Here is a 13,548-nt window from a genome sequence, read left to right on the forward strand (position 1 = left end):
CAATCGGGTGAGTAGAAGTATTAGAGTTTTGGCCATCTCGTCCATTAAATTTGGATGGAGGGTATGCATGTTAATATGATAAACATATATGCATATCGTATATGGGTTATATACATATAAAAATCAATGCATCAGGTCTTTTTTCTGAAACTAAACATCTTGGTGGCTGAGTTCCAGTGTGAAAATATTGGTTTTAGTCCCTGGTCAAATGGACTGATGCATATTATGTTTGGTTGTACCACGAAAAATAATTTGGTTGCTCGAAGATATTCAACTGAGGTAGACGATGTAATTTTGGCTGACATGAAGTTTTACGATCATCAATACAGCAGAATATGCAAAAGATGGGATAAAGCAAGTCATATCTACTCCCTCAGTCCCATAATATAAGAGCGTTTTTGACACGACGGAGGGGGTAGTTTATTTATTTGTTTGAGGAACACTTATTTGCTTGGAGAACAATGAATTGTGCTTGCACCAGTAGACATGAGATGAACTTGAACAAACGATCTGCATTCATATATGCATTGTACCAGAAATCAGTGCTGCTCTGACTTGCCTCTGCATTGCCTCTGAACCAGTGCTGATCTATACCGGAGATCAGGAATTTACTCATCAAGTCACTGCATCTACTTTATTGCGGTTAAATCACCAAACTCAAAGAAATACCTGCAATTTATTTAATAGTCTGAACCAGTGCTGATCTATACCGGAGATCAGGAATTTACTCATCAAGTCACCGCATCTACTTTATTGCGGTTAAATCACCAAACTCAAAGAAATACCTGTAATTTATTTAATAGTTGTATTGGATTTTTTTATTCAGAATGTGTTGAGCTATTTCTTTTGCCGAGCTACATTCTTGTACATTGGATTCTCAAGGAGCATCACTTGCGAGACATGTCTTCACATACTACCATTTCAGAACACCACTCCCTTCACGTACAGGACATACATGTTCTACATCCACCCCTCACACTCCTAATTTCAAACCGAGTTGGCAGGCTATTGTAAGGCAGGTAAGCAACCTTCTAGATGGAATGTTGGATTTAACTCTGGCAAGGTAGGTCTTAAACATATTATCATCTGGCTATCTATTGTTTGAGCTCCCCATGCTGCTAACACCATCAAATATTGTTTGCTCCGGACATCTTCATATGCCATTTTGACCTTTTTTTTGGCAGACACAATATCTCAGAACATCTAAATTGACTCCTTGCACAGGTCTCTGAATTGACACAATCAGAAGGATAAAACAATCGTAGAGCTCTTATAGGCAGTCACCCATCATTTGACTTAGACTGAAGAAGGTGTCTATCAGGAAAAAAAGTAAGTGCAAAGAAACACATGTAGGGTTGCACATAATTTGTAAGAGATGATCAAGGCATATAGTTGCAGCAAATAGCAAATGGCATGAATTTATTCATGATGCACTCACGTATCAAGGGTGTAAATCTTCTTTAGCTAGGTCCAAATGCAGATAGATACAGTACAGGAATGATGTGTGATATGTCATGGTAGGTTTCAGAGCTGATGAAAAGTTTATTACAGTACGAAAAATATTCATAAAACGGTTATACAGTACAGGAATGATGAGAAAACAGAAATTTCTGTACAGGAATGATGTATAATAAATTGCTGAGAGGAATAAAGAAGATGCAGAATGTCTGAAACTTCTCAAAACCGGAAACAATTATACAAAAGCTACCTGATAGAGTATACGGCTAGGAATCTGCCTAATTCAGTCTCTTATAACCCACCAATGACTACGGGGTAATCACCATCACTGCGGCTCAACCAGAATTCAATCGAATAATGAGGCAAATGCAGGGCCGGCTCTATGATTTCGAAGGCCCCGGTGCGAACCCGACCAGTGGGCCCAATAGAGAGAAAAATCCAATTTGATACATGACAATATAAAATTGCTATAAGATCATAAAACTATTTTTTTACTAGAATCAAGCATATGTTATTTTCCCTGTCTTTGTTCCAAACCAAGTATCATGGAAGTTACAGCGCAGAAAAAACATATAGAAGTAGGATGCTAACCTCCCGTGATCATGTGAAACGAGACTTTCGTGCATTTTTTGACGCAAAATCATCAATGAGAGTGTCAAGATCAATACTATCCAGCATATTCTTCTCAATGCAGCACATGGCCAATCCATTCAATCTTTCTTGAGACATCGTTGACCTCAAATAATTTTTCAATAGTTTTAATTTTGAGAAACTCCTTTCAGCTGGTCCAGAGCCGGCCCTGGTAGAGATCCTGCCCGAGCCCTTACCTTAGCTAGTTAGAGCTGAAAAACAGAGTAAATAGCACAACACGTTCAGTGTAACTAGAAGGAAAGGTGCGCCGTTAAAACTCGAGACGCAAATAAATGGTTTTATCAGATGATGACTATGATGGTATACATATAGTAGACTGTCTAATATGTGGTGAACGACCACCAACCATCTTCTCCTTGCCTTTTTAATATTGTACTGTACGTACACTTGAAAAGAGAAGCTTGAGTTAATTTGTACAACATCACAGGTTTACCAACTGCATGCTGAAGGCGTGATGGCAAACTTGGATTGGAATAATTGGATGGTTCTGCGCCCATTCCGTACGCCACTGCCACCTTGATCTCAGGCGATCGACATATACAGCTGCTACCAAGTCTGGGACAAAAGAAGATCCTGCATGCGGTCGATGGCGAAGAAGCAGCTCATCATTTGAAGAGCATCTATGGTGCTCATCTCCTCTCTGGTGATGATGACGTCTTGGAACTTCACTGCCTTGATTTGGCGATGATCAATGTCTTTAGTTGTAAGCCCCCGCAGGAGCGCCGAACAGGATTTGTGGGATACAACTGAAGAACGCTAGACGAGGTGAGCAGCTAGCATTCTTCTGTTGACAAGAACAAAAGCTGACCATTTATTTCACCAACAGGCAGGCAGGCAGGCAGGCAGGCAAATTAAGCAGCAGAAAAGGAGTGACAAGACTCAACTAGTTCACAGAACTTAACCACTAACACATCACACCACCAAGCAGCAAAGGAGTGAATTCAGAGGATGACCGCAAGATAAATATATAGCAGATTAAGGACACGCATTTACCCCAAGTACAGGAAGATGGCTCTCAGATAGATCCCGGGTTGGTTTTATACCCATTAATTACAACCAGTGAAAGGTAATCTTAACTTTAACGATGCTAATGAAGTAAAGCAGGTGAACAAGGAGGCAGTAATAAAGGTAATAGTTCAAACTGGGGCCGCTCCAGTCTTCAGAGCCGCTGGATGCGCCACCAAGGGAGGTGGTCTGTCGTAACTCTGAACGAAGCTGTGAGTTGCTGTTAGATGAAGATCTGACGGTCGACGTTGTGCCCGCCCGGTTTGGCGCCAATCGACTGCTGGGTGTCGATTTCTCCAGTTAACAGCATGACAAGTGTCGCTCTCTTCAGAAGATGATGCAGTCCGGTTGTTCCTGACAAAGAGAGAGATATATATGTAAATAATTGGCATGATTCTGCCGGCCGGGTCAGGGTCAGAATATTTTGTACTGAATGACCAAAATCACTAACTATCGCACACACTATACGAACATGAAAAAGGCGTCAGATGATGTACATACTCATCACAGCAATTTAATTCCGAGCGACATCACAAGCCAGCCTAGGCCGTGTTTCTGCTTCTTCCTTAGTATGGCTTCTGATCTTCCGCGGACTGGTCGCAAGTCAATTCGTCACCATCCTTGGCAGTAGATTCTGAAATATTAATTCTCAAGTCGGTTAACCTGATAAGAACATGGAGCTAGCTAGGCGCTTGCAAAGTTGCACTTCACTGGGGCCTATTTACCTCGCATGAATGAACCTCTGAGTATTTTAGGTACATCAGTTTAGTGATGGGAGCCAACAAGCATTTCTGCAATTGTTTCTAGCAAGTGGTGCGGTAACCCTTCAACGACACCTTTCCCGGTTTCCCCACCTCCATCTTTTTCTTCCAGTGATATCCATCTGCAAAACGTAGCAACATCATAACTGAGGTTAGCCACCAACAGAGCATGTCTGACTGAAATAGATCAAAAGATCATGAAACGAAGCTTAATTTTGCAGAGTAAAAGAGAGCTGCTTTGGTTAGGGTATGATAAAAGATTAGAGAGCTGACTTATTTGCCCAAGTAGAGGAAAAGACTTACGCTGCTGCATATACATGAGATACTTCAGAGGGGGGATCCATCTGAAGACCAATTAGGGACAAATTCCAAGTTGCAGTGGCGCATGCTGTATCACTTCATAAGTTCATATGCATAAATGATACCCTAGACTGCATTGCAATTTTCCCCAAGATAATAGAGTGAGACGGGAATTTATCAGCAGTACCACATGTTCATTTTTTCCTACAGTGAACAGTACTAAACATTCAGAACACACATTCGTGATGTCGAGAAATTGGTGAAGGATTTCGAGATGTAACTCCTGCTCTCTTATAATAGCTAGTTAGAGCTGAAAAACAGAGTGTTCATGTAGGAAAAGATAAGCATGTACCATTGCACTGTAGTACATTCTGATAAACACCGTACTACCAATTTAAGTCTTAGACAATTCAAAACTTGAAGACCCAAATAGTAGACAGAGATAACGACTGTATGACGCCATAGTATGTAAAAATTCTGGTCAATGCGTAAACTTACTGTGCAGCTCTGCCAGTCTGTTGGTGACATGTAGCAGTTGGAAAGAAGAGATCTTCTGAAGTCTTGTTAAAAGACACTGTCCTGGGGTTGTAATTATGCATCTTGATGACTTAATGGAGTTATGAAATTTCAAAATTGCACTTGCCCTGCAATGCAAAATTCACCGTTTCATCAAAAATTGGCTCCACACATGCACTGCTATGGTACGCAGGATGTTCTTGTGAAGATCCTCTACACCATTAAATTTCCTTAAACAAAAACAGGTACTCCCTCCATTCCCTTATACAAGGCCACAAACTCATATTACAGGTACCAAGATAAAATTTAATGGCTTTGCAAGTCAATCTTTCTTCTCGCTAACCGGGGTCATTAATACGCCATAAGCATGCAGCGAATGAATGGGAAGGAAGTAGCTGAGTGTCAATATGACTACATGCGTGTAAGTACTAAAAAGTTGGTAGTATGAGGAAACATCATTAATTTTTGCCTCGATTACTGTTGGTGGCCTTGTTTGATGCAAAATGTATTTTTGATACTGGCCTTGTATAAGGGAATGGAGGGAGTATGAAAAATGCAGAATACCTTGTATCGGTAGAATGTAGACTGGATACAGAAATGCAAACCTTATTGGTGGCAGAACACTGAAAACCGAGTTTTTTTTCATAATTATGCCATGATGACCTTTTGAACATCAAAACTAAACTTTCCAGATACACCATATCAAGTCTTCATGAGTTTGGAACAAATATAAACAGAAGTGGTGCGAATAGCAAAGTAGCAGAAAGGCATCAGAAGCACAAGAACACCTGAACAGCAAGCCATCAGAAATTAGAATGCATCAACACCTGGTATTGCCATTAACGTAGCAGTGGATGAAAACATTTTATAACCTTAATATGAGTATCTTGACCCTCATAGTCTCGTTTATTCCATAACTCGGATTGTAAAACCCAAATTGGGCAAGTAGACTACCACCTCTTTATCAATGACAATAACCCAAATTTAAATGCAAAATTTGAAGAAGCCTATAAGATCGAATAAACACCCGCACATAGAACCGAAATAAATGGTGATCACATGTTTTATTGGTAATTAATCTTCATAATAATTAAGAAAAGAAGTGATACTTGCATAAGAAATTGGCCTATGATTCCGCTGGTTTTGTCGGCCTTTTTTTCTTTTCGAAAAGGAGGTTGAAAGCCCCAGCCTCTGCAATTTTGCCATACTTGTGGAATGACAAAGGCCATTGAGGAACGAATCTTAAGTACTTCCAGTACTATTGAGAACAAAATGGAAATCTAATATAGCAGGAGCATATGTATATATACTTTTTTCAGAGAGTATAAGTGGAAAGTGATATAATTGATATGATACAACAGGAGCAAAGTTCGAGTTTAAATGTACTTACCAAATTGATATGATACAGCGGCAGCCACAAGGACCTCATGTCATGCATGTGGCAATTGTGTTTATAAGAATGTCATGCATGATGTCCTGCAGATAGGATGGAAACAAATGCAGTGTTATTAAGCAGGATGACAGGGCAAGAGTTAAGTGGAAGAACACATGAATGTATGTTTGTGTTACCTTCAAACCCCTGCACTGCTGTATTAGCTCCTGGTTGCCGCAGTTGCTGACCCATAACTTTTGCAGTGATTTGGGGAGGCCATCCTTGGGCAATGACGAGATAGCTGGACAGTCGTAGATCATTAATTCCTTGAGGCTGGTAAGGTTGTGCAGGCCTGCAGGAAGTTGCTGAAGCTTCTGGAAACACGAAAAGTGAAGTTGCTGGAGGGAGGAGAGGAGCTGAAGGGCGTCCTCCTGCTCCTTGCTGAAGCGCTCCATCCCTTCACACCCACCCCCTTGAAGTTCCAGCATGGTGAGGGAGGAAGAGAGCAAGCTGCAGACAGGTGCAGAAAGGAGTCCCTCGTCAACATACGTGTAGAGCTCCTGCAGTCTCGATGAAACAGGTTGCTCTTGTCCTCCTTCAACATCCTCCAACTCCCGTCTGGGATTGGGATCCCAATTAGCAAAGGAACCAGGGCTACCTATGACTCTTAATTTGCTGAGCTGACCACTGGTGGTAAGGAGAGACTGCAAGCCCTGACATTTTAGATCCTCTCCGCACCAATACAATTCTAATCTGGTAAGGGAGGAGAGGTTTGAGAGGGGCTCTAGTGTCCCCATGCCTTTAACACCCGTAAGCTTCAGGAACTCCAGGGAGGAAGGAAAAAGGTGACCGGAAAATGAGAAGGCGGATAGAAACTTTGGGCACTCCTGTATTGTTAATCTCTGGAGGGACCGCAAGGCTTGGAGCCATACTCCTTCAGGAAGAAGAGTTCGCGGGTCCACCAGGATCACCTCTAGGCAGCCATAGAACTCCAATTCCCGTAATGAGTCAAAGAGATGAGCTGGGAAGACCAGCTTTGGTGTTGCTGGTGTTGTTTGTTTCACATCCACCCCCACTACTAGCTGTTTTATGTTTTTACAATGTTGTATATCCAAATTGGAGAGCTTTGGGAGGTGGGATAAGAGCTCTGTCAATTCCTTCCCACTATTACCATTCAAGTTGCTGATCTTGATGTGCTCAACAGGGAGCTGCCATTCCACATTACCCTGACCTCCTAGTGGTCCAACCAGACTTACTGAATTCCATACCATCAATGTCTTCAACGAGGTTAGCATCAGAAGGTGCTTCAACTCCAGAGGCGGGCACCTCTTGAGTGTCAGCTTCTCAAGACTCGTTTCTTTATCAAAAAATAACGCTTGATCTAAGCCATGCAGACCATGCTTTCCCTCAATATTCAATTCTACTCCATCTGATGATTTTGAGTACTCAAAATTTTCTAGTAACTTTACATGTTTTACCGTGACACGACGCAGATTTTCAATCCAGGACATGGAAATCACTGATGAGAATCCTGGACAATCTTGTATCTCAAGTTCACAAAGATCCCCCATGTTCCGTAAAGAAGGGAAAACCTTCCAAGAAACATCATCAAGACAAAGAGATTGCAGAGTCTCAACAACAAGCTCATCACCCAGCCATGTTGGACAAGTGGGGCCTCTGTGCCCTCTAATGCATAACACTTCAAGATTTTCATGTGGTCGAAGGCACTCTAGAACCACTGCTTCCACACCAGGCTCAACACTATATTGCTCACTATGATCCCAGTCCAATGTTAACCTTCTCAAGCACTTTTTCTCATTCAGTTTGACTTGAGCTGCCTCATCTTCCGTATGTATTTTCTCAAGGTTGTAGATGCCAAGCTCCCACAGCTTGGTCAAATGCTCTAGTTGATATGGTTCAAATCCTTCACTTTTTTTATTGATTCGAAATACCTTTAACTTTTCCAAGAGTTCAAGTTTTCCCACATTACAAATATTAGAATGAAGCTCATCATCTCTTGGGGTATAATAATGGCACAATTTTGCAAGGTTACTCATGCCTTCAGGAAAACCACCACTGCTCAGTGGCGGATACAGGCCCCCAGACCCCCAGGGCCCAGGCCTGCGGCGTGAGGCCCAATTTCTTCTTATACTGTAGCGATTTACTGTCCACATATCCGCTACAGTATATGAAGAGGGCCCGGGGCGGCCCACTGGGCTGGCTCCGCCCCTGCTACTGCCAGACCATGACTTAAGATCTAGAACCCTTAGATGATAAAATTTAGAGATGTTAAGTGGTAAAATAATGGGCACCACACTCTCCAATGACCCTAGACATAGGAATCGTAGGTGGATAAGTCCTGAAAAGTTATGTACCATGGCCTCGACCGGATACTTCAGGTGGGGCAAATAAAGAACACGGAGAGCATTTGCTTCCCCGAGAAAATCACCAAATAGCTTAGCAAGACCTTCATCCGTTGCTCCAAATAACATCAGTGTTTGCAAATGTTCAACCTTCAATCTTGTCTTCAGTTTTTCCAATTCCCTCTTTAAGTTTTTACCATTATATTCACCCAAGTTCTCTATGCTTATAGACAAGTGCCGGGTGGATGGCTTAATTTCTACCGATCCAACATCAGGGAGGCGAAAACTAAGACAATCATGTGATGCAACCTTCAATGCCAACTCATGCAGTAGGTCATGCATAACATACCATATATCACCACCAGTTTTATATTCTCTGAAAAATCCATGGATGACTAAGTCATTTAAAATGCTCAGACCTGTGCCTTCAAAAGTTGGGTTTTGATTAGAAGGTGTCAAAATATCTAGTCCGGTCCATAGGCTGATGAGCTCATGCCTTCTGAAATGGTAGTCTTCAGGAAATAATGCAGAATAGGAAAACCACCTTTGCAAATGGAAAGGAAGAAAGTCATAGCTAAGCTCCAAGGCAGGCATAATTCCATTGGTCTGTTTCGCCCATTGTTTACTATTTAGGACCATTCTCCAATGAGCCAAACAAGTGTTTGTCCTTAGTAATCTACCAACGGTCTTTGCTGCAAGAGGGGAGCCCTTTAGTTTTTCCATTATCTTATCTCCAGTGTCAAGCAAATGAAGTTTTTTCTCTGGGTATTGCTCAGCATCAAAGACATATAAAAGGAATAACTTCTTAAACTCTCTAGGTTCTAAACCATTCAGTTCTATTGGCTCAACAGTTTTCTTAACCTGGTCTGCTATTTCCTTTTGCCGAGTTGTGACTAGAATCATGGAACCCTTTTCTTGTGACTTGCCAAGTATCAATAATAGTTTTTTCCAGTCATCCACATCAGTAAACTGCCATATATCATCCAATATAAGTAAGAACCTTTTGTGTTTCAATCTTTGTTCAATCAGCTCTTGTGTTGTACTACACCCATTTTCACCTTCAACTGCAGGTGTATATCTTATAATCTCTTCTAGTGTTTTACCCAGGTTGAAACTGAATGACACACATATCCAAATCCTGACCGGAAAATGATTCTGCGCTTGTTGGTTGTTATATATGTGTTGTATCAGAGTTGTCTTCCCCATTCCACCTTGGCCAACAACTGGAAGCACGGTTAGACCCTTGTCACAGTATTGACCCTTGGTGATATCATGTATGATGCTATTCATGACATGGTCCCTTCCGTACAATTTTGGCTCAGCACTCTGAGGTGTGGTGGTGGGACGATGGTGGGCAGTGTCTAGGACAATTCTAGGGCCACAAACTTGCAGAATGTTGTTAACATCCTTACGGACAGTCTGCAGTTTCTCTACAATGCCCTTCATCCTTTGAGAGAACTCAGCCTTATTAAACTCAGGCATTGGTGTTTCTTGCGCATTGCCACAATCTTCATCAGCACGAACATGTGGATGTGGGGAAGATGAGCCAGGGAAGATTTTACCGAGCTTGGGCATGTGTCTGCTGACTTCCTCATCAACCTGATTGGCATTTGGTGTTGAGGAGGAATCACCTCGTGACCTCTTCCGACCGTACGCGGGCAAAGATGGCAGGTTTTTGCCAAGAGCTTTGGCTGTGTGGCGAACAGTTAGGGCGAGATCCTGGACGCCGCCTTTGCCGTGCACGTCGGCAGCATCATGAGTGCCGTGAAGCACATCATGGATGCGGAAGTAGTCCAACTCATCCAGCAAGTCCTCAGCATTGTGTGCCGAGTCCCGCAGCTTCTGCAGCAGCACCTCCATGGCCGGCCCGCCGAGCTCCTTGAGGGCAGCTTGTTCAAGGGTGGCCTTCACGAGCAACAGTTCCATGCTCAGGGCCTCGATGTTGGGCTGAAAGTTCCTGGTGGCCGCCCAAGTCTCCAGCACGCCATCGACAACAGGGGCTACCGCCTTGCCCACCACCCATTGTGCTGCCCTGAGGGCCGCGTCGGCCATCCCCTAGTCGGATGTAGGGATGGAGGATTTGCGGCGCCTGCATCCATGAATCAAAAGGAATTCGTTCGTAGGTAGCAAATGAAAGAAGACAATAGGGTGTATACTATTAATACATACGTTGGTGCAAGCGGGGCGATCTTGGATGCCGCCTGCCGGTGATAGGTGCCGCTGCCGGCCAGGGAAGGGTACCTGTTGGGACTTTATGAATGACAAGAGATAGAAAATTTAGGCATCAAGCCAGAGAATTTTCAATCACAAGGAAAGTATGATTTTCAATCATGAGAGAGAGAAACAACACAAAATCGTCTTATTTATCGAGAAAGCTAAAACCCGAGCGATTATCCCGCCCGCATGTTCGCTAGCAAAAATAATTAGCACAGCGACCAACCCACCCAGTAGTGTATTAATATGCAACAGGAAGTTATCTCTTATGTATTCAAAATTCTGTCGTTGTATCTATAAACCACAGAAAAATACACACGAATTTGACTCACTAACAATCACACGTATCACCTAAAAAACATCACTCTCATGTTCCATTCTTGTTTAGATTGAACCAAATCTACATATTTAAAAGCTAGAATCCAAACCACCTCAATTTAGCGATATATCCAAACTACTTTTAAACCGTTCATTTTAATTTATGCCTCTCCGATTTGCGACTCGCGTAGCAGTTTAACTTTTGGCACTCCATGGCGCACATGTGGTTGGCTAGTTGAGGATGTGGGCTACCCAAGTGCACCTGGTGGCTGGTTGCATAAAGAGGGGGCATGAGATGGATTCAAATCATGTTCTTCTACTCCATCAAGTGAAACTGCAAGGCCCAACAACCATCCAAGGCAACACCATTTGTTGTCCAACTCATGAAAAGTAGATATTTGACCTTGCATTTTGTTACCACAATGATGAAAACCATTTTTTTTTCATTTTTTCATGTTGGATTTTTACGGCCCATCCACTAAAATTGTCAGCTGCCTTGGGAGGAGAGGCTCCTGGTCGATTGGGGCTTGTCTGCGGGGTGGGTCCTCCCTACGAGTGTCTGGGTTGTTGGTGTCCGCATGTCATCTGCTGGGGTGGGTCCTTTCTATGGGTAACTTTCTTGTAAATGGCATGGTAGTTTATACACCGCAGATCTAATAACTTGGGTACAAACACCGCGATAATTTTGACCTGGGAAAATAGTTATTGACACATATCTGGTAACTTTTGTGTAAATAGGACGATAATATATGCACCACATATGTGATAATTTAGGTACAAACACCCCCGATAACTTGGATATGGGGATCTTTTTCATTGAAAACATACCCCAACCACTTATGTGTAAATAGATGACAATATAGACACCACGGGCATGATAACTTACATACAAACACCATGGTAACTTTGAACCGGAGAAAAATATAGTTGTTAAAATCATACACCTAGTAACTTCGGTGGAAATATGCACCGTAGCCCTGATGACTCAGGTACAAACATCATGGTAACTTTTTAACTCGAGGTAAAAAGTTACTGAAAATATGTCCCGCTAACTTCTGTGGTAAATACATTGTAATATACGAATCGCAAACCTCACTTACGCACAAACTCTATGGTAACTTTTGTCCGGGGCAAAAAAAATTGTTCAAAACATGCCCACAATAAATTTTTATTAATAGCATGGTAACATATGCACAACATAGTTGATAACTCACACACAAACACCACGGTAACTTTGATGATAACTTCATGTAAATAGCATGGTACTATATACAACATATACGTGATAACTCACGCACAAACATCACGGTAACTTTGACCGAGGATGGGGGGAGGGGAGGAAATTGTTTTAAAACATACCTTCCCACCTGGTATGTTCCATGTAAATAGCATGGTAATATAGACACCGCAAACTTGATAACTCACGTATAAACACTATGATAACTTTAAAAACATACTCCGCTAACTTATGTGTAAATAGCACAAATACCGCAGTAAGTTTGTCCTGGAAAAAAACGTTGTTGAAAATGTACCACGGTAACTCATGTGTATGTAGCATGATAATATACACACATCAGAGCTGATAACTTAATTAGCCTAGGCATGGTAACTTTTTGCATATCTTTTTTCAGAACATATCAACATGGGATCCAATTTCGTAGGTCTCGTTCGCATTATATATTTTTTGTGCGTTATTTTTAATTTTTATGAAAAAGTTACATTCGTAGACAAATTGTTTAGTATCTTTAAAGTTAACGAAAATTGTTTAGAATCTGCGAACATTTATCTATATTCGTGAACAGCATTGAAAAATTAAATGAACAAAATTTTTTATAAATACAAGCTGAATATTTCTTAAATATGCAATAAACATTTCATAATGTTGAGTTTCTTAATTCACAGTGAAAATTTTATAAACACGAGGCGAATATTAAATTTTCAATATTTTAGTTCGACATACATTTTTAAGGTTGATTTTTTAAAAAAAATTGTGATTTTTATTTCATAAATTTTGTTTGGAAATTTATGATTTTCTTTCTAATCTACAAATATTCTTTTTATTTGTACGAAACATTTTTTCAGTCACCCACACAACACACAGCGTTTCGTTTGCTTTTTATAGGGCCACAATTCGTGATGTGCTATGAAAAGAAAATGATACTCCTCGATGTGCAACTCACAGGAAAAACCAAGGTGCAGTTTTTTTTTCTTTTCGAGAACAAACAACGTACAGTTTTTTTAGGGGCACAAAGAACGTACAGCTAAAAGCAAACACATGCGCAGCGCTGCTACTGGTCAAGTCGTAGGCAACGTAGGCAACGCAGCAACGAAGAACATGGAACAAGGGCCAGGTTTGTGGTAAAAAAGGTTGGAGGAAACAAATCTTAGATGTGAGATAACTATGTTATATCTAGATGAGTTTTTTTTTGTTTTTGCGGATAATATCTAGATGAGTTTTTACACAAATCCGGAAGAAAAATTGTGTATTTCTCAGCCAAACTTAGGCCTTGATCCTGGAGCATTCAAATCTCACAAATCCAAGTACTAAAAAAAATATCACAAATCCAACAGTTGGCCCTAACAATGTTTT

The 13,548-nt window shown here is 41.4% G+C and overlaps 1 protein-coding gene across 5 annotated transcripts; it reads right to left on the reverse strand.

Annotated features, from left to right (window-relative positions):
- Window positions 1-3,058: 3,058 nt before the first annotated feature.
- Window positions 3,059-12,747, reverse strand: LOC119362107 (putative disease resistance protein RGA4). Of its 5 annotated transcripts, none has more exons than XR_005173111.1 (9): window positions 10,596-12,747; window positions 6,261-10,515; window positions 6,082-6,167; window positions 5,297-5,479; window positions 4,674-4,819; window positions 4,179-4,379; window positions 3,840-3,997; window positions 3,616-3,748; window positions 3,059-3,468 (listed from the first exon to the last, which is right to left on the reverse strand). XR_005173111.1 is itself a non-coding variant. In XM_037627302.1 (4 exons), exons 2-3 carry the CDS (start codon window positions 10,476-10,478, stop codon window positions 6,117-6,119), a joined length of 4,269 nt encoding a protein of 1,422 aa, XP_037483199.1. In that variant the 5' UTR covers window positions 10,479-10,515; window positions 10,596-12,747; the 3' UTR covers window positions 4,673-5,479; window positions 6,082-6,116. The 5 variants fall into 5 exon arrangements, 1 of the variants encoding a protein (XP_037483199.1); XR_005173112.1 differs by having other exon boundaries at window positions 5,256-5,479; XR_005173113.1 differs by having other exon boundaries at window positions 4,179-4,306; window positions 4,674-5,479.
- Between the last annotated feature and the right edge of the window lie 801 nt (window positions 12,748-13,548).

The sequence above is a fragment of the Triticum dicoccoides genome, chromosome 2B (assembly GCF_002162155.2).
Source record: "Triticum dicoccoides isolate Atlit2015 ecotype Zavitan chromosome 2B, WEW_v2.0, whole genome shotgun sequence".
Lineage (NCBI taxonomy): Eukaryota > Viridiplantae > Streptophyta > Magnoliopsida > Poales > Poaceae > Triticum > Triticum dicoccoides.